Source organism: Felis catus, chromosome A1 (assembly GCF_018350175.1).
Source record: "Felis catus isolate Fca126 chromosome A1, F.catus_Fca126_mat1.0, whole genome shotgun sequence".
NCBI lineage: Eukaryota > Metazoa > Chordata > Mammalia > Carnivora > Felidae > Felis > Felis catus.
The window spans coordinates 78,995,872-79,023,830 of NC_058368.1; the positions used below are offsets into that span (position 1 = coordinate 78,995,872).

Below are 27,959 nucleotides of genomic sequence, written 5' to 3' on the forward strand. Positions count from 1 at the left end.
CTACTTGTGCCCATTTACTCTGTTCATGCATAGCCCGTTCCCATTCCCTTAAAATAATTTTCTGTATCGTGGGCTATGCTGGCAAAATCACCAAACTTCAGTGTGAACTGGCCCCAGTGAACATTAAATTGAATAAAGAAGGAACTGATTTTCAGAGAAGCTGCCGTGCCCGCAGCGAAGGATCCGTGCGTCCCATAAGTGTGTTTTAGGTCGGCGGGTAGAACCTAGAGTGAGAAGTCTTCTTTAGGACCCTGGGTCCGTCCCCCCCCTTCTGCTGTAGCACGCTCTTTTTATTCTCATGTCCCCAAACTGCCAGCACAGGCCGTGGCTTCCGTCGGGTACCACGACAATCAGTTGAAAAGCACCGAGTTCTCTCACTACTGTCTCAGATAAAAATAATTGAAACTCCTGTCTCTGGAGCTCACAGCTGTTTACAAAATGCTAACTATCCTAAGTGGGGGGCGGGGGGGAGGGGAAAGGTTGGCATCGCATATAATTATAGTGTAAGTCTCATTTTCAACTGATCGGCAATTTTAAAATATGCCAATATCTACTGGAATCACTGTTCTATATCTAAAATGCCCAGGAAACACTTCTCTGCAAACCCCATCTCTGGGCCCCCTTGCTCGTTGCCGGCATCGCATGGAGATTCCCAGAGCAGCCTAGGCCACCGATCCCCGGAGCCGTGATTCTCCTACTAGAAGGTGCACCAGAAATCAACTGGGAGCGAGTGAGAAATGCAGCTTCCTTGGTTCCACTCCCACAAGTGATGAGTAAAGAGGCCCGGGAGGGAGTCTAAAGTATGTGGTGTGTATTTAGCCCCAGAGAGTGTCCTCCTGTGGGCAATCTGCGAAGCATGTTTGCAGAGACACTGGGGGTATTAGTGCATGGTAGGTGCTCGGGACCCCTCCCACCTTTGGCTTCGGGTTCCTTGGCGATTTCACCAAGCAATGAGCCTGGCAGCCTTCAGTCGGGAAGAGAGTGCATGTGGTTGGCGTTTCCTAAGTCTTCTTTGTGGACCCAGGAAACGAGGTAGCTGGATGAGGCGTGATTCGTAGCCATGGTGAAAGCTTTATTCTTTTACATATATAGCTAACGTAATTTGTCTCTTAATTGTGTGTAGTGTAGTGCCGGAGTGTTACAGCAAGTACTTTCCAGAGAGCGGCGCACGGCCCCTGCTCCCTGGTTCCCACCGCACCCCCTCCTTCAGCCCCCCACACAGAAGCATTTGCAGGAGCCTTGCTCACTGCTGAAACAGAAGCAAAATGCTAGGTCTTCCGGAGTCGTTTCATTGAGCGGACTCCTTCCAAAGGAGATCTTTAAAGACGTGACAGCTTCCTTAAAGATTTGTATTGGGCCGTATGCATATAAATGTCTCTATTACATGCATGAGGGACGCCGCCACTTAAAGCATGAATCCTATCTCCCAATCCTTAAGAGGAAAAAAAAAATAAAGTCGGAGGTCCAGTTATGTAAAGACAGAGGGGAAAAAGGAAAAAAAAATGTATTTGAAAGGGTAGGCTGGCCTCTATCTTTTGCTACTTTGATGTTTTTTCTCTTTTCATCCCCGAATAATAAACCAGCAAGGAAAGGCAAGGCACGGCTGAGAGACAGCCACCCATCCTGAGTGACCTAGAAAGGCCTCTGCCTCCCACCTGCTTTCTGCGGCCCCCGCAGCACCTGTCCATCAGTCCCTCCGCCTCGGGGACACAGCTGAGAGGGCAGACCTTGATCTGTCCTTGTGACATCACAATCTCACAAAGCCATGTGTGATTTCCAGGACAGATTGAGTCTCTCTTTGGTCGTCTCCCTCTCATAGACACTTCTCTGTCCATTTAAGCAGGCTTGGAGACTCGCCTCCCTTTGGATTCTGGGAGCCAGGGGTGTTTGTCCCACTAAGATCTTCCGGTTTCTGTGGTTTCCCTTCTATGCACTTGTTGCCCCTCTGCCTCCTAGAGGCCCAGATGCCCAGCTGTACATGGCTGACGTGCTCTGCACACTCTTGCTTTGTTTGGAAGCAATTCCTTTGTGAAGTGATACGTGGATTCTGGCTGACGAAATTACAGCTATGGGATGGACAGCCCACGGAGCAGATAACATCCAGGACTCATGAGTTTTTCTCAGGTCTATATGGTAAAAAGTTCTGGAACGGGTCTGAGAAGAAGGTACAGGTGATCGTTAGAAGCAGGTATGGGGGGCGTTGATTAGAAAACCATAGATATGGTGCAAAGCTAAGTGCAAACAACCTCTTTCACTTGTCTTCAAAATCACCTTGAGAGAGGCAGACAGAGATGGAGAAGGACGCGGAGAGAGGTTGACATTACCGTCCGTGTTCTATAGACGAGAAGTCATGAAGGCCCCGCGTCTTGACCTGCTTACCCTCCAGGCGTCGTGACTTGTGGAAGCTGGAACTCAGCAGGCATGCTGTCCTGGAAGACTGCGTCTTTCTCCCCTGCAGCATGCCAGGCGTCGGGCCTGAGCACCAGACTGGCCGTTGGCAGCTGGAGGAGCTGGAGAGTTTGCTAAAGGGAAAGGCGGGATGGGTGCCAAGGGAGGGATTTGGCAGCAGTGTGGCTGAAAGGAGGACAGTGCAAAGAAAATGTGTCACATGTGGGAGGATCTTGCTGGATGAGGGGGACATCTTTCTGTAGATGGTGAAGATTGATCGGGGATCTCCTTGGGCAAAGTGCACGTCTTCCTGTAGACGGTGAGGATTGATCGGGGATCTCGTTGGATGAGGTGAACGTCTTCCTGTAGACGGTGAGGATTGATTGGAGATCTCATCAGGTGAGATGGATGTCTTCCTGCAGATGGTGAATACCAATTGGTGATCTTGTTGGGCAAGGTGGACATCTTCCTGTAGACGGTGAAGATTGATCGAGGATCTCCTTGGGCAAAGTGCACGTCTTCCTGCAAGATGGTGAGGATTGATAGGGGATCTCATCGGGTGAGGTGGACGTCTTCCTGTAGACGGTGAGGATTGATCAGAGATATTGTTGGATGATGTGGACGTCTTCCTGTAGACGGTGAGGATTGATCTGGGATCTCGTTGGATGAGGTGAACGTCTTCCTGTAGACGGTGAGGATTGATTGGAGATCTCATCGGGTGAGATGGATGTCTTCCTGCAGATGGTGAATACCAACTGGTGATCTTGTTGGGCGAGGTGGACATCTTCCTGTAGACAGTGAGGATTGATCAGAGATACTGTTGGATGACATGGATGTCTTCCTGCACATGGTGAGGATTGATTAGGATCCGATCTGAGTGATCACTGTTCTTATATTCCATTTGTTCTCAAAATTAACTTCACATTCTCATGTCCATTTAGGACAAAAGTAAAGTAAATGTGTGTTGTTTTAGTCTCGATTATATAGTTTTCATTTTGACCACCTTGTTTTCTTTGATTTTTTTTTAAAGCAAAAACAAACACAACCATTTAGTTACATTTGTTAAAATACAGTTTCCTTGTAGGGCATGCAATTCTGAGGTGGCTAGGCATAGGTCAGATGTTAGTATTGTGCTAAGTTTCTGAATTTGTGTTATCCCCCCACCTCCCTACCGGAGGGGGATGTCAGAGGAGGCCTTGTCGGGGGCCGGGACTTTCGCCACCACCCAGAGCTAACCTGGCCACAGCTCCCCTCTCCCAAACCCCCTCGGTGGAGCCCACGTAGGAAGCAGTGAAGGGGCATGCCAGCCCCTCCCACCTGCTCACCCTGAAGCCAGGGAGGGAGGACGAGGGGCACAGGAGACCAGAGCACCTCTCTGCCCAGCAGTGACGAGAGCGCCCTCCTCTTCTTTGTCAGAGGTGGTTGAATGGGGAGCCTGACTTCTCCCACGTGGCAGCAACAAGGCTGTTGAGTGGCATGAGAGGAAGCAAGCTGAAACAGAAGTTTAAGCTAGAGACTTTGACGCCCTGCTCTGGACACGTGCCCGGACATCTACGTAGGATCTCCGCAAGGACAGAGAAGAGCTCAGCAGCACAGTCAGCCGACAGGCTCTACTCGTTTACAGAACATTGACGACGATGAGAGCAACATATGCCTGCTCTTTAAGTTCCAACAGAACACGTATCAAGAAAGACCACACGCAGGGTCGTAAATAAAAAATAAAGAAGTTCAGAAAGAATGGAATTATATAGAGTGGGCTTACCTCCCGCTATGGAACCAAACTAAAAAACCAATACCAGAAAGATGCCACTAGAATTTCCAAATACTTGGAAGCCAAACAGTGCCCTTCTGTATAATCCATGGATCAAAAAGGAGGTCTCCAGGTAATGGAAACAAATGTGCTGAACTGAATGAAAATGAAAATATGGACTACGTACCGACTGTGTGAGACACGGCAGGAACATTGCCGAGAAGAAAATTTATATCACTAAATGCACATGTGAGAGAAGAGGAAAGTCTTAGTGATCTAAGCTCCTACCTCAAGAACCTGGAGAAGTGAGAGCAAAGTAAACCCAAAGCAAGCAAAGAGAAGGCAGTAACAAGACCAGGGATCGATGAAATTGAAACAAGTTAAAGGAAATCAATGAAACAAAGAGCTGGTTGTTTGAAGATAACCAAAATAATGGCAAGCCTGTAGAAAGAATGACAAAGAAAAAGGAGAAAAGACACAAGGTGCAATGTATCAGAAATGTCACCACACACCCTGCAGACATCAGAAAGATCAGAAGGGATAGACACCCAACTGTCACAAACGACTTAGATGAAATGGACCAATTTCTCAAAAAAACACAAACCACCTCAGTTGACCCAATGCAAGAGATCACTGAATGTCCCCATAAGCATCAAGGAAATGAATTTGTAATTTAAATCTTCCCCAAAGGAAAGTTCGAATCCCTGGTGGTTTCACAGGAGAATTCTACCAAACGTTTAAAGGAAAATTAACAGTAACTACATAGTCTTATCTAGAAAATAGAAGAGAGAGCACTTCTAAGTTCATCTTATGAAGCTAGTAGTGCCCAGTACTAAACCCCGACAAAGACAGTACACACAACCACACTCACACCCACACAGACACAGGAAACTGAAGACCAGTATCCCTCATGAACACATATGCAAAAAGACTATTATTATTAACAACTGCAATGTAACAACGTATGAAAAGAATGATCCACTGTGAATAATTTGTTTCTTTTTCTGGAGATGCAAAGCTGGTCTGATATTTGAAATCGGTCAAGATAACCCACCATCTTAATAGGCTAAACAAGAGAAGAGTCACATGATCATATCAATTTGATGCAGAAAAAGCATTTGGCAATTCAGCATTCATTCATGATAAAAACACTCAGAAAATAGGGATAGAGGACACACAACCTCAATTTGATAAAGAGCATCTACGAATGTCCTACAGTTAACATAGTATTTGATGGTGAAAAGCTGAGTGTTTTGCTCACAAGATCAGAAAGAAGAGAGGGACGCCCGTTCTCACCACTGTTATTAAACACAATGCTGGAAGTCCTAGCAAGTGCAGTAAGGCAAGTAATGAAAGAAAAGGCAGATATATTGGAAAGGAAGAAATAACTCTGTCCCTCTTTATAGATGATGTGATTGTCTGTGTTTGAAATCCCAAGGAATCTACTATAAAAGGAAAAAAGCCTCATAGAACCGATAAGTGAGTTCAGCAAGGTCACAGGATACAACATAAACACAAAATAATCAATTGTACTTTTATATTCTAATAAAGAGCACTGAAATTAAAAATACAATAACAGTTACAATCGCCCATTAAAAAATGTGAAGAGGTATAAATCTAACAAAGCATGCAGACGATACGTTTGCTGAAACCCCCAAAACACTGATGAAAGAACCCAGAGAGCTGCATAGAAGGAGGTGCATCATGTTCACTGCTTAGAAGACAGCATGGGCAGTAGTCTTACATAGTAACATACATAGTATGTAAGTTACATAGTAGTCAACATAGTAACCCTTCTCTCCAAATCGCAACCCAGGCTTAATGCAATGCCGATCAAAATCATAGCAAAAAATTTCAAGGCATAGAGATAGAGATAGGCAGTGTTATTCTGAAGTTTATATGGAATGGTGACTAAATTAGAATAGGTTACACAATTTTTATAAAGAATAACTGGGGAGGAATTCATCCATTTAATTTAGTGTCTTATTATAAAACTTCAGTAATCAAGACAGTGGTGGGGGGATTGACACGCAGATCAATGGAACAGAGTAAAGGGCCCAGAAGCAGACTCCTACCAATATGTTCAACAGATTTGGGGGAGGTAAGTGTGCCATAAATGGGCAGCACGCGGGATCTGTGCACTGAGGTAAATGTCCTGCATTAATGTCATTGCATTAATGCCACTACCCTGGTTGTGATAGTTCTGCAAGATGTCACCATTGGAGGAAACTGGGTGAGAGGTCTACAGGATCTGTCTGTTTCTTACAACCACATGGGGATCTGCAAGTATCTCAAAATTAAAAGCTTAAGTCAGAAATATTTTAAGCTATTGGTAGCAGGTTATATATGGACGTAATAAATGGGCACGAGTGGGTATCATTTATTTAGATTTTCAGATTGCCTTTGACAAAGCCAATACTAAATGTCACTGACGTAAAGAAATTGTCATGGTTAAGAGACCAAATTTGGAATCTGGTTGTATTTTATTGTTGAGATTAAAAAAAAAAATTAAACCCTCACCTATGTGTTTGTTGGGTGTGTATACTTCTTGGATCCATCCACTGAAAACTAGAAACATTGAGTACCCCCCCAATAATGTGCTGCTAATCACCTCCAGGGTTCAGGAGGGAGTCTCATTTGATTTTCTCCTCAAGTACGCAAGGGCTTCTTGAGGAAGTATTTCATTCCAGATTTGGGACCCAGAAAAAAATATTGTTTGGAACGATGCGTTAACACTCCAGTAATGCCAATTTTATGTTACGTGTTCTCAGTCATTTGCATTATTATATTGTGATGATAAAGGAATATGCTGTTGTGGGAAGTGTCTAATACTTGTGTTGAGCTGTACACGGAAACCCTGTCCATATGGTGGTCAACCAACCCTAGTCAGGCGCTCTCAGACTTGGAGTGCCCTTCAGAGTATTATTTCATACACGAAGAAAGACCCTGAGAGTCACAAAATAGTTAACACAAAGTAATTCAAGATTTGCTAATGTTACACAAAGTATGAAGTTGTGCTAAACCCCATGCTTCCTACGAGCATCAGACTGCCCTCGATGAGCATTTTTTTGTACTTGGATGTGTGTACTAGATGTTGTTTTCCAGGGAACTTGACCAGCTGGAGTCTCCCAACTGAGAAGTTTTGAACTTTAGTTTTAACAGGGGGCCTTTAGCTTTTTCTCCATGTATCCATGTCCCAGGGCCATTTGTGAAAACTTTCCAGAGCACATGATCTTGTGAAAATGAAAGACTCAACAGCACAATCTTGAATGAAATGAACAGCACAGTTGGTCATAATATAACACGACCTTTTTGTTCATTTCACCAAATATTTACTAAATGTGCCCCATGCTGGATCGTAGGGTAGTTCTATTTTTAACTTAAAATTTTTTTTTAATATTTATTTTTGAGAGAGACATAGACAGAGAGACAGAGTGTGAGCGGGGCAGGGGCAGAGAGAGACACAGAATCTGAAGCAGGCTCCAGGCTCTGAGCTGTCAGCACAGAGCCTGACGTGGGGCTTGAACTCATGAACCATCAGATCATGACCTGAACTTAATCAACTGAGCCACCCAGGCACCCTTATCTTTAACTTTTTGAGGAGCTTCCATACTGTTTTCCAGAGTGACTGCATCCGTTTGCATTCCCACCAACGATGCAAAAGAGATCCTCTTTCTCTGTATCCTTGCCAACATCTGTTGTTGCCTGAGTTGTTAATTTTAGCCATTCTCACAGGTGTGAGGTGGTATCTTATCATAGTTTTGATTTGTATTTCCCTGATGGTCCGTGATGTTGAGCATCTTTTCACATGTCTGTTGGCCATCTGGATGTCTTCTTTGGAAAAATGTCTATTCATGTCTTCTGCCCATTTCTTAACTGGATTGTTTATTATTTGGATGTTCAGTTTGAAAAATTATTTATAGATTTTGGATACTAACCCCTTATCAGATATATCATTTGAACATATCTTCTCAAATCTTGCCATTTGCAATGACATGGATGGAGCTAGAGCGTATTATGCTAAGTGAAATAGATCAGTCAGAGAAAGACAAATATCCTATGATTTCACTCATATGTGGAACTTAAGAAACAAAACAGATGAACGTAGGGGGAGGAAGAGAAAAAAAAGAGAGGGAGGCAAACCATAAGAAACTATTAACTGTAGAGAACAAACCGAAGGTTGCTGGAGGGAAGGTGGGTGGGGGATGGGCTAGATGGGGGATGGGCACCAAGGAGGGCACCTGTTGGGTGAGCACTGGGTGTCGTATGGAAGTGATGAGTCACTGATGAATTGATGAATCACTTCTACTCCGGAAACCGATACTACACTGTATGTTAACTAACGTGAATTTAAATAAAAACTTGAAACAAAAACAAATAAATAAATGTGCCCAATGGACAGGGCATTTTGCTAAGTATGGGGGGCAGACAGAGCTGAACAGTCTGTAGTAACTACCCTCAAGGTATGGCAGGAATTTTACTGCAGGATGGAGAAATGGCCATTTCAAAACAAGGCCAGAACAGGAGCAAAAACAGCAAGGAATGTTGTTAGAGAAAATCAGGTAGTCTAGTGTGTGTGTGTGTGTGTGTGTGTGTGTGTGTGTGGGCGGGGGGGAGGGTCTGTGTTTATATGTTTAATTCAGAATCATTACGTTTTCTTCATTTTTTTTAAGAGACTTTTTTTGAATAATGTCTACATCCAACATGGGGCTCGAACTCACAATCCAGAGATCTAGAGTCTCGTGCTCTACTGACCTGGCCAGCCAGGTGCCCCATGTTTTCTTGATTTTAAAGACTTCATATTAAGTGTTTAAATGATCCAAAATGACCTTTTGAATAAAGAGACCATTGAATTTATCAAGCCGAAATCACTCCTCCTTCCCCAGGCATGGTGGAGTCCTCCTTCCTGGTTTAGTGAGTTTTCTGAGTAGGGTAGGGTCCTCGAGAATAAAGGGGGCCTGCATGAATGGGAGCCACCACCATGTTCTCTTGAACTCGCAATCAGAAGGGGGAGTTGGAAAATTAGAGCAGGAGGGTTGTCCCTTTTTTCATGTGCAGAAAGACGGCACCTGGATGGGAGCTTTGAACTTGTGTGTAACGTGAACTTGAAGACCTGACACACCTCTCTAATGAATAATTGAAAACATCCTCTGAGTCAAATTATTCTTTAAAGGAAATTATTTTGGTGGCCATGTTTAAACATTAGTAACTATGCCATTTTCTTTTGTTATAGGTAACGTATGAAATTGTCGGAGCAATTGAAAAAAATAAAGACTCCCTTTCACAGAATCTTCTATTTGTAATGAAAAGTAAGTTTTCCCCCTATGGTTAAAATGCCACACATTCTTTATTTCTCCGTGGCTCCGTCTCTGAACATTGTCCTTGGTAATATGCCACCAGCTACAGAATAATTGAAATATCTCTTACATCCTAAAGCCCAGAATATTAAAGAATGGATCTTGCCACACTGGACATTGGCTACAATTTAATTTGGAGTCTAGTAGAAACCATAATTTAACGAAGCTTTTAGCAGATAGAAATATAAAATACCTTTACCACTCTAGCGATATGAATATAAAAAAGCTCTTTTGTGACGACTAATGAAGACGAATACAGCTTCCAAAATTATTTAGGCCACAGCAGGGTGAATTCCATTACTTAAGATGACTCTGGAGCACACCTAAGGGTGGTATTTTATTCTTACGTACTTTCAGTTATAAAGAATTAAAGCCCACGGAGCAGAGGGAGTGTATGAATTTATATACACACACATACGTGCGTGGATGCATGTATCAGTGCAAATTTATAGACCCCATCTACTCAGTGAATCTTAGCCCTTTAGGCGCATGTATCTGTTTCTACACAACATGTAAGTTACTATATGGCATTTACATGTGGTGCGTTTGTGTGTACCAGTATGTATCTTCTGCCTCCTCTAGCAATTCTTTTCTTATTAGCAGTTCTGCAGGGCTTCTCATTTTCCAAACAACCTGTTCAGTGGATCAAAATATATCATCTTTTGTGCTGCAAGTTGCTCTAAATGAACGGAGTCCCTGATAGCGATAGACCTTCATGAGATAGTTAAGTGCCTCCGAGCTGGAAACAAGACATCCGTGTCACCGCTGGTTTGAGGCACATACTTACCTCCAATCAAGCAGAGCAGATGCACAATGTAGTTTTTCACAGGGAATTACTCTGCTTGTCTCTCAGACCTTTGCTTACCGAGTTCTCCTGAAACGGAGACTGGTGGGGAAGGCGTGAGATTGGAAGAGTATCATGTAGAAAGACAGAATTGAAATAGGTGACCCTACTAATTATCATTGCAAATATATTCCTTCTAGTTTTTAATGACGTCAACTTCCATTTGGAGTCATATAAATAAATGACCTTTCAAGTCATATATTTTTTGAAGATCTAATCTATAGTGTGTTTTTTGAAGTCGGTGCCGTGCCTTCTTTACTTTTGTATTTCAGGCAATGGAATATATATTTTGAAAGAGAATGTGGCGGTTAGTGATATCAAATTATTTTTATTTTTTTAACATTTATTTATTATTGAGAGACAGACACTGAGCATGAGCAGGGAAGGGGCAGAGAGAGGGGGAGACACAAGAATGCGAAGCAGGCTTCAGGCTCTGAGCCATCAGCACAGAGCCCCACGGGGGGCTCAAACTCACAAACTGTGAGATCATGACCTGAGCTGAAGTCGGAGGCTCAACTGACTGAGCCACCCAGGCGCCCCTGGCGGCTAGTGATATTGTGATTATCTGCTTATCTTCACACCGTCCCTGTATTTTGAAGTCATTCTTTTGTGTACACTTGCTAATAAGCTCCAAGAAAAAGGAAGTGAGTCTTGTTTTATTCCAAATGCCTTCAGCTGAAGAAGATACATCTGAACAAGAGGATGAAATTTACAGTGTCTTGTTATAGGCAAATGGGAGATGTTTTCTATAAAGGACAAGAGAATAAACACTTTACGCTTTGCAAGCTGTAGGTCTCTGTTGCAGCTACTCAAGTCTGCTGTTATAATGAGGGAGCAGGTGTAGACAGCACAATTGGACAGGTCTGCGTTCCAGTAAAACTTTGTTTACAGAAACAGGCCACGAGCCAGATTTGACCCACAGGCCATGATTGCTCACCTATTCTATCATGTAAACAAAAGAGGCATGGTTATGATAGTATTTTATTAATCTGTAAAATGTTTTGATGTCGTAAGTAATTGTTAAAAGCAAGTGTAATTTATAGATACTGTTTTTTTTTTATTTTCGAGTACCTTGCAAGGTACTTTGTAGTATCTAATTCAGTCTTCATATTATCAAAAAGCTCACACATTGGGAAGGTGGTAGGGTCTGTTGCGGGATCTGAACAAACATACCTTTGTTTGTGTGATACCTGGTCAACAGCTATTGTGTCTTTTACCTCTGAGCGTCTCCACAAACCTGCTCATAAACGGCACACCAAAGTTAGCTTATCCCGATTTGCTAGCAGGAAGACACTCGATGTGATAACGTCTGTAGACCCCTGCAGGGGATGCTTCCCAGTCCAATGTAAACTGGTGATGTTGAAACGATTTCAAGTTTAAAATTACAAAATTAGTACCAAGAACACCCAAATGCCCTTCCCCAGATTTACTTTCCTCTCTTCATTTCTCTTCCTCTATCTTGTCCCATCTTCCCACCCTGTCTTCTACTCCCCCGTCCCTTCCCTCTGTGTGCCTGTGCACGTGTGTGTGCGTGTGTGTGTGCATGTGCATGTGCATGTATTTTCTGAACCATTTGAGAGTAAGCCACAGGCATCTTTCTGCCGACACACCTTGGTATGCATCCTGAGATCAAGGACAATATCTTACAAAACATCAGTACTATCAGAGTTCTGAACCTTGACACGATCCTAATGTCTAACCCCCACTTCCTATCTCTGTGCCGCTTACCCCCGCCATGTCTTTCATAATGATTTCCCCCCAGTTCAAGGCCAGTCACTGCACTGAGTGCCATTTCCCTCCTGCCTTCTTTCATCGGGGACATTTTCTCTGCTTTTCTTCTTCTTTCGTGACTAACATTTAAAACCTAAAGGCCAGTTATTTTGAAGGCTGTCCCTCAATCTGGATTTATTTGCAGCTTCCTCACGTGGGTGTCAGCCCGTCCCTGCTCGGTGGGAACCCCACAGAGGTGCTGGCGGGTCCTCAGCCCCTCCTGTTTGGAGAACACAGTGACAGTCTGAGACCCTACTGGTGGCACGGCCTTGTTAAGGGGGCATCCTTCCGGCTTCTGTAATTGAAAGCTGCTGTCTCCCTCTGTAGCTGATAAGTAGCTTGTGAGGGAGGTGAGGCAAGGAAATATTGTCAGACCGTCATCCGCTGGCTGGGGTGCAGGAATGATTCTTGCCTAAATCAATGATGCCTCTTATGGTCGCGCTATTGTGATTTTCTGCTCCCCCCACCAATTTTCCCATCAATAGTAACATTCAACTGTACGATCTCCCCTTTGTCATTCATTGATGAATTAGACTGCTATCAGTATGGACTCATGGATTCTTTTTCATTCAATGAATCACAGTCTATGACTATCTTTATTTTGATGCTAAAATTGCTCAAGACATGGCCAGTGAGAATCCCCTCAAGCCAGCCCCTACGTTCTTTTTCAGGTTCTCATGATCTTTATTAGCACTGTCTTATAGTCCTGCCTTCCAAAATGTTCTGGGATCATCTTCTACGCCTCAGAATCAGCTGTGTGCCTGACACGCTTACGTTTATCATAGACAAGAATGGTATTAAGGAACACTGAGGGCTGGGGGCTTGTGAGCTCATTGCTACTGGATTGTCCTTGCTTTTAGGCCCCTTCTGAACTAGACAATTAAAGATATACAGGTAACAGACAGAGATGCAGCCCTGTATTAAAAATCATGAATTTTGGGGTGCCTGGGTGACTCAGTCGGTTGAGCGTCCGACTTTGGCTCAGGTCATGATCTCACGACTGGTGAGTTCGAGCCCTGCATCGGGCCCTGTGCTGACCCCTCAGAGCCTGGAGCCTGCTTCAGATTCTGTGTCTCCCTCTCTCTCTCTCCGCCTAACGCACTCACATTCTGTCTCTGTCTCTCTCAAAAATAAACATTAAAAAAAATTTTTTTAACAATCATGAATTTATCCTGAAAGCTCTAATTTTCATCCAGTACCACAGAGCCCTTTTTTGCTTCCTGCATTCCATAATTGTTTCTCCCTCCTCTCTGACACTTCTCCCTGGTTCCCTGTTTGTTTATTAATGTAGTGACTTTCCTTTGTACGAATTGCCACTAAGTATGTTAGCCTGAGCAAGCAGAATAATATGGATGTGGAAAAGTTAGGAACACTGCTTTGCCACTGACCACTGCTCACTAGCTGATAGGTAAGCAGGATCCCAAATGATATGCACATTATTTCACACTTTAATCCTGTATAATCCTCAAGGTGGGTATGTGATGGTCACTTTGTAGAAAAGGAAACTGAAGCGTAAGGATTGTCTACATACAGACATAGGGGACATGAGAAACGTGCCTTCTAGATTTCCAATTGCCGCATACAGTTTTCACTGTGCTATTCCAATTTGTAGCCAAAATGTATTAGAATTTGTATAACGTAACATCTGAAATATATCAGCGTTTCACATGTATAGCTTAACTGGATCAGAAAAAAGAGGGCATTTCTTTCCCCTGACACCTGGTACAACCAAATGAGGGGCTCCCACAGGTGTTTAAATACCACCTGGAGACGAGTTACATCCGAGGAAGTGTGTTTCTGGGGATGGGGAGCAGCTGGCCGAAGCCACAGGTCTTCAGGACTTGGCCAAGGGCACCGAAGGCCTGGAGACCCTAGAAGGTGAGGTGTGGCTCCCACGGCTACGAGAGCAGCGAGTGTCGCTCAGTTAGAGAACCAAGGGCCAGGTGCTCAAGTACAGGACAGGAGACCCGGGTTCAAGACTCCTGGCCAAGGGCAAGAGGAAGATCAGAATTCATCAAGTGTTACGATGAACGGTGGGGACAACAAAATAGGGGCAAAGGGGAAGACAGACGCCCTCAGTGACATCTTGCACATGGAAAGTTGTAGTGGCAGCGGCACTGGGGTGTTTACTGCTCATGTAAATGCTGATTTGGGGGCCCCTGGGGGGCTCAGTAGGTTGGGCGTCCGGCTTCGGCTCAGGTCATGATCTCACGGCCTGTGAGTTCGAGCCCCGCGTGGGGCTATGTGCTGACAGCTCGGAGCCTGGAGCCTGCTTCCGATTCTGTGTCTCCCTCTCTCTCTGCGCCCCCCCCCCCCCACTCACACTCTGTCTCTGTCTCAAAAACGTTAACAAATTTTTTTAAAAAATACTGATTTTAATGCCACTCATGATATGCTTTTATTTATTTCCTAGCCAGTGAAAATGTTGTGATCAATCACTTGTTCCAGTCGAAACTGTCACAGACAGGATCCCTCGTATCTTCCTATCCTTCTTTTAAGTTCAGGGGACATAAATGTGCCCTGCTCAGTAAGAAGATGACGGCTTCTTCAGTTATTGGAGAAAACAGGAATTATCTAGAACTTAGTAAGGTAGGAGTTTCTATGATTCTTGTTTGGTTGTTTTGAAGTTTGCTCAGTACGTTTACTTCTTTTTTTTTTTTTAATGCAGTCTTGAAAACTGATGGAAATAAATCATTTGATTTTTAAAATGAAAGACAGGTTGCCTGCCTGACATAGAACCAGCAGACAGAGGAAACATGATGGGAGAGTCCAGCAGAGGGAAAGTTCGATAGCAAGTAGAGCGTTAGTAATTTTATTGGTTGTCTCTGCAACATCCTGTTTATGCCTCGTCTCTGTGACTGTCCCTCTGATGAATGGGGAGTGACTGCAGCAACGTTAGCCTTCCGGGGAAGAAACTTAGCTACCTTATTCTGTTGACATTAATCACTGCTGAGGCTTCAGGTCTCCAAACAGTACATTGTGGTTTCTCTTATAGACCTTGTGTATTTCTCAGGTGCTGGAATATTTGTAGACTTTGTAGATTTCAAACGTACTTTCTTATCATCCTCACTTCCAGTGTGGACTTGCCCTCCACACGTGCAGTTACACTCACAACATAAAGGTTCTGACTGTTTGTACCATGGAAGTAAAAATTCAGCAGGGGTGTTTCAAACGGATAGGAAACAGGTAGGAAATGTGGCAACTTTAAGGACTCCAGTGCCTGACGGTAGCCTGGTTTGTTTTGCTTGTCTCCATCAAAACTGCAGAGAAGGGAAATCTGTTTGGGAAGCTGTCCAGGACAATCGGTTTTAGAAATTTGGTTGTTGTAGGTTGTTAGAATGCATTTAACTTACCAATTAAAATGAAAGCATAATTAGAATCAGCTCTATTTTAGAAGATTGGCAAGATGTATATAACATATTAGAAATAAGTGTGTGTGTGTGTGTGTGTGTGTGTGTGTGTGTGTGTTTAGCCAGTGGACCCTACAATTAGAGATCCTCCGATATAGTCATTTCTGCCCTGTGTGATCACAGGAATTCAATCTCACTGCATACAAAATGGCATTTTTTACATAAAAAAGACAAAGGGTTACTCTTTGTAAGGAAGATCTCTACTCCTGAGGGTTTCACTGAACCTTCTGGCCCTTCCTTCCTCAATCATGCTGGAAATCGAGAGCAAGAAATCACCACCCACCTCTACACTGTAATTTTTAACCTTAATTATTAAACATTACCAGGCATAGATGCCATTAGTCTTTTCCCTAAAGGACTGCAAAACGAAGATAATTCACAGTGGTTCCTCCACCCAGAAAGGGAAATTGAGCGTTCAGTTTCAAGGGATGGAGATTTATTTATTACGATTCTTCCTTAAGTGTTCCATTCCTCACTTCCCTTCATACTGGCTGCATCTCTGCACGGCCAGCCCTGTGACTGGCAGCGTAGGGCTCTACCACTGTTTAACTGAGCATCACACTTGGCTTTGTGTTTGGAGAAAACCGGTTGATTTTGGACCAATTGCTTCCTTTTACATTCCCTTGTCAGTTACAATGGGTCATTCCAGCCTGACAGGTCATGTCAACGGGAAGAAATCAGCTGCTGTCATGGTAGCAATAGCACCACATTGACTAAAGTCTTTTATCAGGCTCTCTTCTCCTACCAAGACCTCTTTATTGTAACATAAATGATTTGGGATCTATAGATACGTTGGTCTGAGTCTGCGTGATTTTGTGAAATGCAAATGGTACATTAGTGGCTGCGGTTCCTTTTAACCCCTGGTGGAGTTTAATTAATTACCTTCTGCCCTTTATTTCTTTACCCACTGGCTCCATTTCCACTGACTTCTTTTATCTCCATTATCATTTAATCTTTGCTACATATGATTTTTTTTCTTTTAAGAGCCGTATATAATTACTCATCCAGGAAAACACAAATTGTTGCCATTTTTCAGACAGATAATTTACTAACTCCTTTTAGTAGTTAAAAAAAAAAAAAGAGGAGGAATGGGAAGAAATTGATTGTGGTTAAACTTAAGGGAATAAACCAGCGCTTGTTAGAACATCAAACCTTTATAGCATAACATAGTATCCTTTGGCCTGGTGGTAAGCCTGCTGCTTTGTGATAAACACGCATAGTGATGATACACCCAGGGCTCCCAGGTGCTCGGACTGTGCTACCCAGCAAGGCAGGGTCGATGTTTACTCTCAAAATTAAAATAGATACAGGACGGCAACTTCTGTGTACTTGAAAGGCTGGCAGGAATGGTGTTCTTCTACGGGCAGTTTCAATTTCCCTGATTCATAGTACCGTCGCAGAAAAATCATTTGGTACTGATTTTTACAGTCTGAGTGAATTTATGTGGATGGGAGGGTAAATTTTTTCTTGTAAATGCAATTTAGTAAAATACTACTAAGATCGCTCCCTATGTTGTACACCTGAAACTAATGTCAACTACAATTAAAAATCAGTCGATACATACTTACATAAATAAATCCGCTCACCCTTTCTTTCTTTTTATTTTCATTACAGTTATTAAAAAAGAAAGGAACTTCTTCGTTTCTTCAAAGACTAGAATGGGGAGGTCCAGTCACGATTGCAACACAACTCAGGGTTAGTGGACTTTTCGGTTTTCCAAAATTTAGATTTAGATCTTGTCAACTGTAGAGGGTTTCTGCATCATTTTCCCCCCCGTTTTTGACCGCTTGGAAACCAGTAAGCACTCACACACGGACACACACAGCACAGAGAATTCAGACTAAATAAAAGAGTTGTGGGTTGAAGATAAACTCTTTACATTTTCAGGCAGTGTCTTCTTTGGAGAATCAGATGTGTTTTGCTTCTCTCCTTAGAAATCTCTAGCAGATATTATCGGAAAACTTCAGAAGCGCACGCCCCACTTTGTTCATTGCATCAAGCCCAATAACTCAAGGCTGCCAGATACCTTTGATAATTTTTATGTATCTGCTCAACTACAATATATCGGAGTCCTGGACATGGTGAAGATTATCCGATATGGATACCCTGTTCGCCTTTCCTTCTCGGATTTCCTGTCAAGGTAAATTCTGCTCTTGAGACATTGTATGTACTGCTTAGCCCTGCATTCTGACCAGACTGTGGCAAGAATCTTCTGTTTTGTTCTCTTTTTCGGGCATTGATTTTACTGTTTATACAGTTGACTCTTTTTTTTTTTAATTTTTTTTTTGTTTATTTATTTTTGAGAGACAGAGAGAGATAGAGTATGAGCAGAGGAGGGGCAGAAGGAGAGGGAGACACAGAATCTGACGCAGGCTCCAGGCTCTGAGCTGTCAGCACAGAGCCCGATGCAGGGCTCGAACTCACGGACCGTGAGATCATGACCTGAGCCGAAGTCACACGCTTAACTGACTGAGCCACCCAGGCGCCCCGATATAAGTTGACTCTTTGAACAGTGGGGTTTGGGTTAGGAACGCCTCTACCCAAGCACTTGGAACCCCGCATGTAACTTTTGATTCCTCCACAACCTATCTACTAACAGCCTACTGTTGACCAGAAGCCTTACTGATAACAGAAATAGTGGATTAACACGTATTTTGTTAGTTATATGCATTATATAATATATTCTTACAATAAGGTAAGGTAGCAAAGAGAAAATGTTATCGAGAAAAACCATAAGGAAGGGAAAACACATTTACATTTCTGTACCGTATTTATCTAAAACAATCTGCATGTAAGTGGACCCACACAGGTCAAACCTGTCTTGTTCAAGGTTTAAGTATATTCTTCCAGCTTGAGTAAACAAAACACTCCGGGGAAACAATGAAATACACTGACCAAGCTTTTGTAAAAGTTACTAAACTTTGATACCTTGGAAACCATTTTCATGGTTTCCACAAACCACAAACTTTAAATTAGGGGATTTCCTTGCCGTTAAAAATTTCTAAAATTGTTGTGTATAATGTTTACCTAACAATTTTTACTTAAAAGAACGTATATGTGTGATTATTTTCTCCTCTATGTCTATGAACAAAATAGTTTTTAGATCAGGGGTTGGCCGACTACACTCATGGCCCAAATCTAGCCCACCACCTATTTTTGTAAATAAAGTTTTATTGGAACACGGCCACTGGTGAAATAAGGACTATGTTTGTTTTTAGGTAGTTAAAAAACAATAGAAAGAAAGAAAGAAAGAAAGAAAGAAAGAAAGAAAGAAAGAAAGAAAGAAAGAAAGAAAGAAAGAAAGGGAAAGAAAAGAAAAGAAAGGGAGAGAGAGAGAAATAAAGACAGGGAGGGAGGAAGGAAGGAAGGAAGGAAGGAAGGAAGGAAGGAAGGAAGGGAAATTGGTAATCCTGTATAAAAAAGGTGAAATTTTTAAATGACATTGGCATAAACTATTATCAATATTACAAGAATAAAATCTAGCATTTATGTTTTAAACCAACCATGCAACTAGTATGGAAAATCTATTTGACAAAACATTCATTTAAGAAAAGCGATGTAACACTTTGTTGTCCAGAATTTCCACTTGAGCCACCAGCGTGAGGAGGCTGCTGACTAAAATAAGCGGCTATTTGAATTGCCCTACCCCCCAGAGGAGGGTGGTGACTGTGGCTGTGTGTGTGTGTGAATGTGTGTGTGCATGTGTCTGTGCATGCATGTGCGCGTGAGTGTGTGTGTAGACTATAGCATATAAGAGAATGATTGGAAAATGGTTTTTACCTTTGTTCTTTGTATTCTCCCAAGTCTAGTTTGACATATAGACTCAACCAGGAGTTGAGTTTATCTCTATGAAAAGAGCATAAAAGAATAGGAGATGAATATCTTTTAAAATTAAGTACAAGGCGCCTGGGTGGCTTAGTTGGTTGGGCGTCTGACTTTGGCTCAGGTCACGATCTCACAGTCTGTGAGTTTGAGCCCTGCGTCAGGCTCTATGCTGACAGTTCACAGCCTGGAATCTGCCTCAGATTCTGTGTCTCCCTCTCTCTCTGCTCGTCCCCTGCTCATGCTCTGTCTCTCTTTCTCAAAAATAAATAAAAACATTTAAAAAATTAAAATAAAATAAAGTACAGCATTTCACATGTCCCAGGACTTCTAGGTAGGGACCATCTCATATTCAGTAACAGTTCCTGTGCATTACAAGTATCTAATCAGTGTTTTCAGAATGAAACTGGCATTGGGGCCCTGATCTGATAGGATTAGTGTCCTTATAAGAAGAGTCATCAGAGAGGATACTCTTGGTGGACACAGTAAGAAGGCGGCTTTCTGCAAGCCAAGAGGAGACCTCAGTAGAAACTAAGTTGGCTGACACCTTGATCTTGGACTTCCCAGACACTAGAACTATGAGAAAATAAACTTTGTTTTTGTTTTTTTTTTTGTTTTTTTTTTTTTGGTTAGCTGCCCAGTCTGTGGTATTTTGTGATGGCAGTCGAGGCTGGCTAGGATATCTGTGTTTGTAGAGTGTCCCTACGGTGTCTATATGTAGCAAACCTGGACAAGTTATATTGGGAAGTTTTGGGTGCTTGTTCTTCTTATAAAATACTCTTGTGTTAATGGAAGGAAATACAGTTTATGTGCACATAACCTGTGGTTTCAACAACTCATCCTTTCTACCTTTTTGTACATTTACTCAGCAACATTTAGTGGATATTCAAGATCCACTCTGGCTTTCTTTCCTTCAGAAAATGGTTCATAAAATCTCAGATTGGTTTGTGTCTCTTCTCTAAGCTTCAGGAAGGGCTCGTGTAATACACTTATTATAAATGCACCCTGGAAATAGCCCCTCATGTAGCCAACGTCAACCACTAGACCAGAGGCCAGCAAACTACAGCTCCTAGGCCAGATCGTGTCCCCTACTTTCATATGGCCTGAGAGCTAAAAGTGTCCTTTAAATTTTAAATGGTTCCATGCATAGCCACGTACTATCCTCAATCTTGTCTCTTGGCAAGCAACAGCCTAAAACATTTACTCTCTGACCCTTTACAGAAAATACTTAAGTAGTGAGCCCTCACCGGGCCATAGGCTCCTTGGATGGGGCACCGGTGTCACTGTGTGCCTGGGATCTAGCAGAATGCCAGTCACCCTCTGTGAAACTGAACGGGAAAGATCTCGTGTGCTTTTCTATCTCAGTGACTTTCCCTGATGTTGGTCTGATTCTCTGGTTTGTGAGACTGTTCAGATGGCATTACAAAGGGCTCGCTCTCAGCACTCGATTCTGTAGAAGATAAAACCCCACGTCCGTGGCTTGCAACAGCAAAGGTTTATCTCTCGCTTGCCCTCCTCTGACTGTGATTTAGATGCAGCACACCTGAGCTCCGACCAGCTCTGACCGGGGGCTCCTTTTCATGATGGGCCCCAGGAAGAGCTGAGACATAGGACGTGCCCTTTCTGTGTCAGAGGAGGAAGAGAAAAGGTCTAAGTGGCTGTTACAGCTTCTGTCCAGCTGTGGTTTTTGTCACTACCTTATATTCCTTGCTTTCAGTCAGTCCCTTGGCCAAAGCCAAGGTGGAGCAAGGAATACAGTGGAGAATTGTTCTGCTCATAGGAGGTACTATAAAACACACAACAGAGTGGGAATGTGTCTACTTTTTTTTTATTAAAATTTTTTTTTAACATTTATTTATTTTTGAGAGACAACGTGAGCAGGGGAGGGGCAGAGAGAGAGGGAGACACAGAATCTGAAGCAGGCTCCAGGCTCTGGAGCCTGACGTGGGGCTCGAACTCACAAGCCGTGCGATCATGACCTGAGCCGAAGTCAGACGCTTAACCGACTGAGCCACCCAGGCACCCCGAATGTGTGCACTTCCTGCTCGGTTTATCTGTTGCGGTGTATCAGACAGCCCCAAAGCTTCGTGGCATAGAACGACAATTCATTATTTCTCCTGGTTCTGTGGGTTAACTGGGCTCAGTTGGGCAGTTCTTGCTAGGGGTCTTTCTAGAAGCTACTGCCAGGTAGAAGATGATCATGTTAGCCAGGCTGACAGCTTCTTCGCTCCCATGTCTCGGGCCTCGCTGCTTCTCCAGCAGAACCATTCAGACCTCTTAGTCAACAGCTCACACTTCCTGGGGCAAGAAAGGAAGCTTGAAGTCGTCCTAGCGGCGGGGCCTGGAACTAGGGGCACATCCCTGCCCTTGCATTTTTTTGGTCAAACAGTTGCCAGCCAACCCAGATCTTTCCCCCTGGGAGAAGCCATTGATAGTAGCCAGTGCCAGAACGACACCCATATACTCTTAAAGGGAGAACGTGCAAGGATCCGGCTCCAGCTCAGGTCATGATCCCACCTGTCTGTGGGTTCAAACCCCGCGTCGAGCTCTGTGCTGACAGCTCAGAGCCTGGAGCCTGCTTCAGATTCTGCGTCTCCCTCTCCATCTCTCCCTCCCCAGCTCATGCCCCCCCCCTCAGAAAGAAACATTTAAAATTAATTAAAAAGTTAAAAAAAAGAATCTTTCATAGCTATGCCTGGGTGTATGAACTTCTATTATCTCCTCTCTCCCCAGTAAGTATATGTGAGTTCAGTGCGTTGAATAACATAATACCATCATTTTTATTTTCCATATTCTAGAATCGAGGGAAGAATAGTATGAGGCAATGCTGAGGAAATTGTTTTGAGGAGTCCTTAGAGCAATGGTACCTTGTACCTTCTCAGGTGCCCTGCCATCATTCTCCAGAGCTTTCTTTAATGCCCTGTGTGCTGGGGACATTGCAACTAACCCCGCTGCCCAGCAGAAATCCAGGCGCATGCCAGACCTTAGTGGCATGAATCTCTGCTCTCCTCGGAGCACTAGCCTCTATGTTTTCATCTTCTTCCAGATACAGCAGGGAAATGTGTTGGAATCTAGCTCTGGATGCGGGGTGGCAAGCTTGAGGGCTTTAGCCCCTCATTCATCTGTGGACTCGTTTGTGGTCAGCAGGGGACAGTGGGACGGCATCACTCCCGGGTTGGCCGTTTGAAGAGGTGACTTTATTTGGAAAAGACTCAGAAGGACTTGTCGGCGAGAAGCACGCCCTCGGATCTGTGCTCTGACACTGGGGCTGGATGAGATCCCTCTTAGAAATAGTCTGAATCATCTACTTGTTTAAATGACCCCGTCGTTGCCCAACAGTCAGGCTGTGAAGGAACACGGCCGTGATACGAAATCGGGCGCAGGGAGAGGGATGAAGCGAGCCACACTTCAGTTTCTTGGATTAAATTCACGGGTGGCGGCTGCCCAGTGAACAGTCACGAGAACTGTGGGTCTGAGTCAGGGATCTTGTAAAAGTTCCCCTCGTTCCGCCAAGTGCTGCCGGTTACTGTCGATGGGCTTTAATAGAAACGTGAGCTATTCAATGTCCCCAAAGCTTTAACTGGCAAAAGACATCTTTTCTTCAGGCTTAATTTTGCCAAGGCTTACTGTGTTCTTCCTGCTAAAGCCGATCCACAGGGTTGGCTTTGTGAAGTTTGGGAGGAGGGGATGTGTTGTTCTTCAGTGAAATGTGAATCAGGAAAGGGAAGCGGAAGTCACAGGTTCTAGAAGCCATTTCAGTTTATATTCTTGCAGGGAGTCTGTTGTGCTCCTCAGTGGATTATGAATCGTAACGTCTCCCGTAATCTACTCTGGGCACCTGAAGACTTTTTCTATAAAGGACCAAAGGGTAACTGTCGTAGGCATGCAGGCCACACGGTCACTGCTGTGACAGCTCAGCCCTGCATGTGGCCCCACACAGCCCCAGACTGCGTGGGCACAAATGGGTGAGGGGGGGCTGTTCCAGACAACCGTGCTGGCAGGAAATGGGGTGAGTGGCTTGTGCCCAAAGGCAGCTGACCCTTTATCTAGTCCCATGCACCCCCTTCCGGTGGAGCTGGGGGAAAGTTTCTATAGAAAGGGAGCAGGTAGGGAGAGGTGACTGATGTTTGCTTTGCTGCTTCTGTAATCTGGCTCAGATCTGTAATTCTGCTCTTGTGCATCACGTGTTCTCCCAGGACAGCATTCATTCACCCGTTCATTCATTTTTATCTCTTCCTTATATAACCTCCCATTTTTGTGTTATTGGAGCATTTTACTGCATCGATGTCATCAAGATGGGAAGTCACTGTCACCAGTGGCAGCATGGGCATCTTCCCCGCGTGTGACTGGTGCCCAATGGGTCAAGCTCCAGATCTACACTTTGCACTCATTATTCTGCTCCTCATAATAACCTTTTGAGACAACTCCTCTCATCACACAGATATTAGTCATTATGCCATTGCTAATTTCCGGCTTTGATGTAAATGTGCCTGGAGGGCGTTCATCAGCCCTGAGCAGGCACGGGCCATCACCAAGCACATCCTCACCACACCCCTATGACTCGCACTGGTGGTCGCATCCTGATTTGTAGCCGAGAAAATTCAGGTCCCAAGAGTTAGGGGCCGGCTCGCACCTCTCGTCCCTGACACTGTTTTTAGCCTCTCCCCGGTACCGGTCTTGTACTGACATTGACCGTGTTCCCATCCACGTCTTCCACTACCGCGTGCTGTGCATCGTCTTCGTGCTTCATTGTCATCAGCAGTCACAGGCAGAAGCACCTCTACCTCAGTAGGGAGAATAAATCCCTGGAGATTTCTAAAATTCAGCCCTGCAGAGAGCCCTGCACTCTGGATTTTCTTTGCTCTATTTCCTGAAAACTGATCCAGTTAATTTCACCGAGTTTCCCACCCTCCCCAGCGACCTTGTGTATCCATGCAACGGCAGCATGCGGCTGGTGGAGGCAGTATGGGAGCATCAGTCAGGGCCTCTGGAAAAGAGCTCCAAGACAGTAGGAAAGCTCCTTGGAAGCACCGTTTCTCCTTGGAAACGGAGAACTGCACAGTCTCACTTAAAATAACAAGAGTGGGGCACCCAGGTGGCAATCAGTTTAGCATCTGACTCTTGGTTTCTTCCCAGGTCATGATCCCAGGGTCGTGGGATCAAGCCCTGAGCGGGTGTCTGCACTGAGCATAGAGCCTGCTTGAGACTCTCTCTCCCTCCCTCTGCCCCCCTCCCCTTCTCATGTGCACGCGCGCTCTCTCTCTCTCTCTCACAAATATAAATAAATAAATAGCAAATAAATAAGTAAATAAAAAAGCAAAAACAGGAACATTTTACAACTTTATAACAAGACCTTGGAAACAATACCCCCAACCGACCAGCCTAAAATAATCTACCAAACATTTCCACTTGAGGAAGCATCCAATAAGAAACTGATGGGATCAGAGTCATTATTGCTGCTTCGGGAAAATAGACACGAAGCTACATTCGGCATGCATTCAATGTTTTGACGATTCTGTTGCATCTCTAATACAATTTGGGGAGTGCAGTAAAAAATTCAGTCCCAGAATTCTGAATCTTGTTATTTATGACTTGATTTACCTGGGCTTCCCCAGTTCCCTCCACTGATATATCTTAATGTTTTTAGTTGTAAGTGATGTCAGACAGAGCATAATCACAAGGTGACGTTGCCTTCCAGGGCCAAACCAGTCTTAAATATTTACTTACAAGGTGCTCGTTACATTACTTAATAAACTATTTAATTCTGTTTATACAACAACAGTGGTTTTTTAATGTGACCATTAGTATGTATAGTTTTCACTGATTATATCTGAGCGACCTCAACAATTCAGGAGTCTGCAGAGAACCTCAGAGCATCATTGGGATCTTTGAGGGGACCCAATCAATAGCATCGTTTTCCTTATCCAATTTTTGACTGAGATGAGAAGAGAAAATGGTCAAAATATCACTTTTCGTAGACGGCGCTAGGTGAAAGAGACAGACGTGCCCACTAATAGGGCCAAGCCAGGATTAGCAGCCTGACCCCTAAGTTAGAGACAGCGTGGGCCCAGTTGGGCTCTCCCATGAGGGAGGCTGTTCAGGGAAGGCTGGCTGCTTGGAGAAACTGAGGAAAACCACCAACGGTCTTTGTGAGCAGTTTGCTCGTTAGCAGCTGAGGATGCTATGTGTTTTTCTCACCAAAATTGCCAGTCCGACTGGTCTGTCACTACACCTCCCTCAGGAAGTGTGCAGGATTGGGTGGCCAGAGGATCATCCCACCTCGATCCGTAAGGAGACAGCAGAAAAGAAGAGGAAGCTTCCTCCGTGGATCTCTGTGGCATTTTGTGTGCTGGGACGTTGGACTCCTCCAGTGAACCTGTCACCAACCTGGGGTGTGGCTGTTCCCTGAGGGGACATCCAGTCCTTCAACCCATCCTGTCTCCCATCATCATGAGCACCCCACTGGTTCTCTGGGTCCACTTCTGGGGCACCTGATAAGCAGTATAGATTTTGCACCCAAAGATTCTGAAGTGGGCCAAGAGTGCATTATTTTAATTGACTTCAAGGGCACTCTATATTCATGGCTGAAAGTGCATTTTATTTTCTGTTGCAAACCCTGTCTAGACACGGTGTCCAACTGAGTCTCCCAGAAATGCTACAACTGGACTAGATGAAAATATCAAAATAAAACAAAAGAGTGACTCAGACAGTAAAACCCCAGTAGCCTAGATATTCCCCAAATTTGACTTTACATTTTCTTCCATTATTAAGTTCCCAGGGAGAAATAAAAGTTCAAAGATTAATGCGTCCTGTAAATTGAAGTCCAGAGATACTCAATTCCAAAGGAATTGAAATCCCAAATCTGATTATCTTGCCTTGCTGAGTTAAATGCCCAGAATTCCATATGCATAAGTTAAGTTTCTATTTCTCAACCATTCTTTCCATTTTCTTGCTTGGCTGAGACTAGCTAAAGAGATTCCAGATACCTTGGTTGAGCTGGGGACTCTTCAGCATAACTGTGCAAGCAATCGGTCACTGCAGTGGTCTGTGGAGCTCCCATCACAGAAAACCACAGGCTGGTGGCTTAAACGACAGATGCAGATTTTCTCACAGTCCCAGAGACTGGAAATCCAAGATCAACATGGCAGCGGGGTGGGTGTCTGGTGAGGGCTCTCCCCTAAGATGGCAGACAGCTGCCTTCTTGCTGTGAACTCCCAATGCCTTTCCGGGAAGCGTGCACACAAACAGAACGAGACAGTGAGAATCAGGCACAGAGAAAAAGAAACAGGAAGAATGCTCTCTGGTGTCTTTACTTATAAGGACACAAGTCCTATTGAATTAGGACTCCACCCTTATGACCTCGTCTAACCTTAATTCCTTCCTAAAGGCTCTCTTGACAGATACAGTCATCAAATACTGGGTATCAGAGCTTGAAAATGTGAATTTTGGAGGGTGGGGCAACACATTCAGTCCATAAGTAGTCATCCTTCTGGATATGAGTAATTCAACCTCAAATGTTGTGTTGACTCAGCACCATGACTCCTCTCACCTTCACATTGAGGGTCTGATGAGTAAATAGTGGACATGAGGTTATTCGAACGTCATCATACACACTAAATGTAGAAACCTAACCCTAGTCTATGGAGCAGGATACCACAAGCAGAATTATTCTAAAATCTAATATTTGCTGTTGCCAATGACAAGGGTGACCGCATAGCCTCTTGATCAAACCTAGGCATGTTTTATAGTGGAATGGGGAACAATTAATAATTTTGACAGGAATACAGGTATAAACTGGGACTGCCCCCTGGCAAACCAGGACACTGCCCCCCTAGCACCCTTGCACCCACCTTTTCATGAATCTCGGCACATTGCCAGGATGCTTTAACCTCTGCCGTGCCCAGGGGATGCAAGCCCTCTTAAGGAAAACCTTTTATTGTGTGCACGTAACAGGTGGCCAGCCACTAGGCGTTGAATAAACTAAGACATGAATGAATACTGTTTTAGTTTTCTGTATAGTTTTATACTTGAGCTCTGAATTTTGTGTCCAAGTTGTAATATTCAATGGTATCCTATACAAGATTGATTAGAGGGCCGAAAGAGTTGTCAGTATCTAACCAGCTGAAAATGCGTGTTTTAATTATGCCAAGATATTTCCATTTTAGGGCAACCTTATAGACTTTAGTATGAGACAGTGATTCCGGCTTGCCTTGGCCACAGTTTAATAATATTCTCTCTCACTCCCTCCAAAATACCATGAGCCATTCTCCAAAATTTCGAGTTATTTGATAACTATACAATAGTGACTGGATTTGTACTCCCATATTGATTTAAGAAATAGCTTCATTTGATTTTTTTTTTCCTGTTCTTTGAAATGCTTTAACTGAAGGCAATTTCTGCGATACCATACGGGTGGAGAATCAATTTATGCAGTAGGAATGTATTTAGGAATAAAAATACCAAATCACAGTAGACTCTACAGATGATCTATGTTTAGGGGAGACGCTATTTTTAACGAAGTAACTTACAGTTAGAGCTGACCCACTTTGTGGTCTTTCCACAATATACTCACTTGAATATACTATACCTATGTTATTGCAAGACCCAATTGCTAAACT

General features: G+C 43.8%; 1 protein-coding gene across 3 annotated transcripts in view; it reads left to right on the top strand.

The window, feature by feature from the left end:
- MYO16 (myosin XVI) overlaps positions 1 to 27,959 on the top strand; it is a 615,221-nt gene that overhangs the window by 457,527 nt on the left and 129,735 nt on the right. For all 3 annotated transcript variants that reach the window (XM_023253136.2, XM_045055816.1, XM_045055813.1), the window contains exons 24-27: positions 9,372 to 9,447; positions 14,523 to 14,698; positions 17,134 to 17,214; positions 17,454 to 17,659. In XM_023253136.2, coding sequence (XP_023108904.2) covers positions 9,372 to 9,447; positions 14,523 to 14,698; positions 17,134 to 17,214; positions 17,454 to 17,659 — 539 coding nt within the window. The remainder of the gene's footprint in view (positions 1 to 9,371; positions 9,448 to 14,522; positions 14,699 to 17,133; positions 17,215 to 17,453; positions 17,660 to 27,959) is intronic.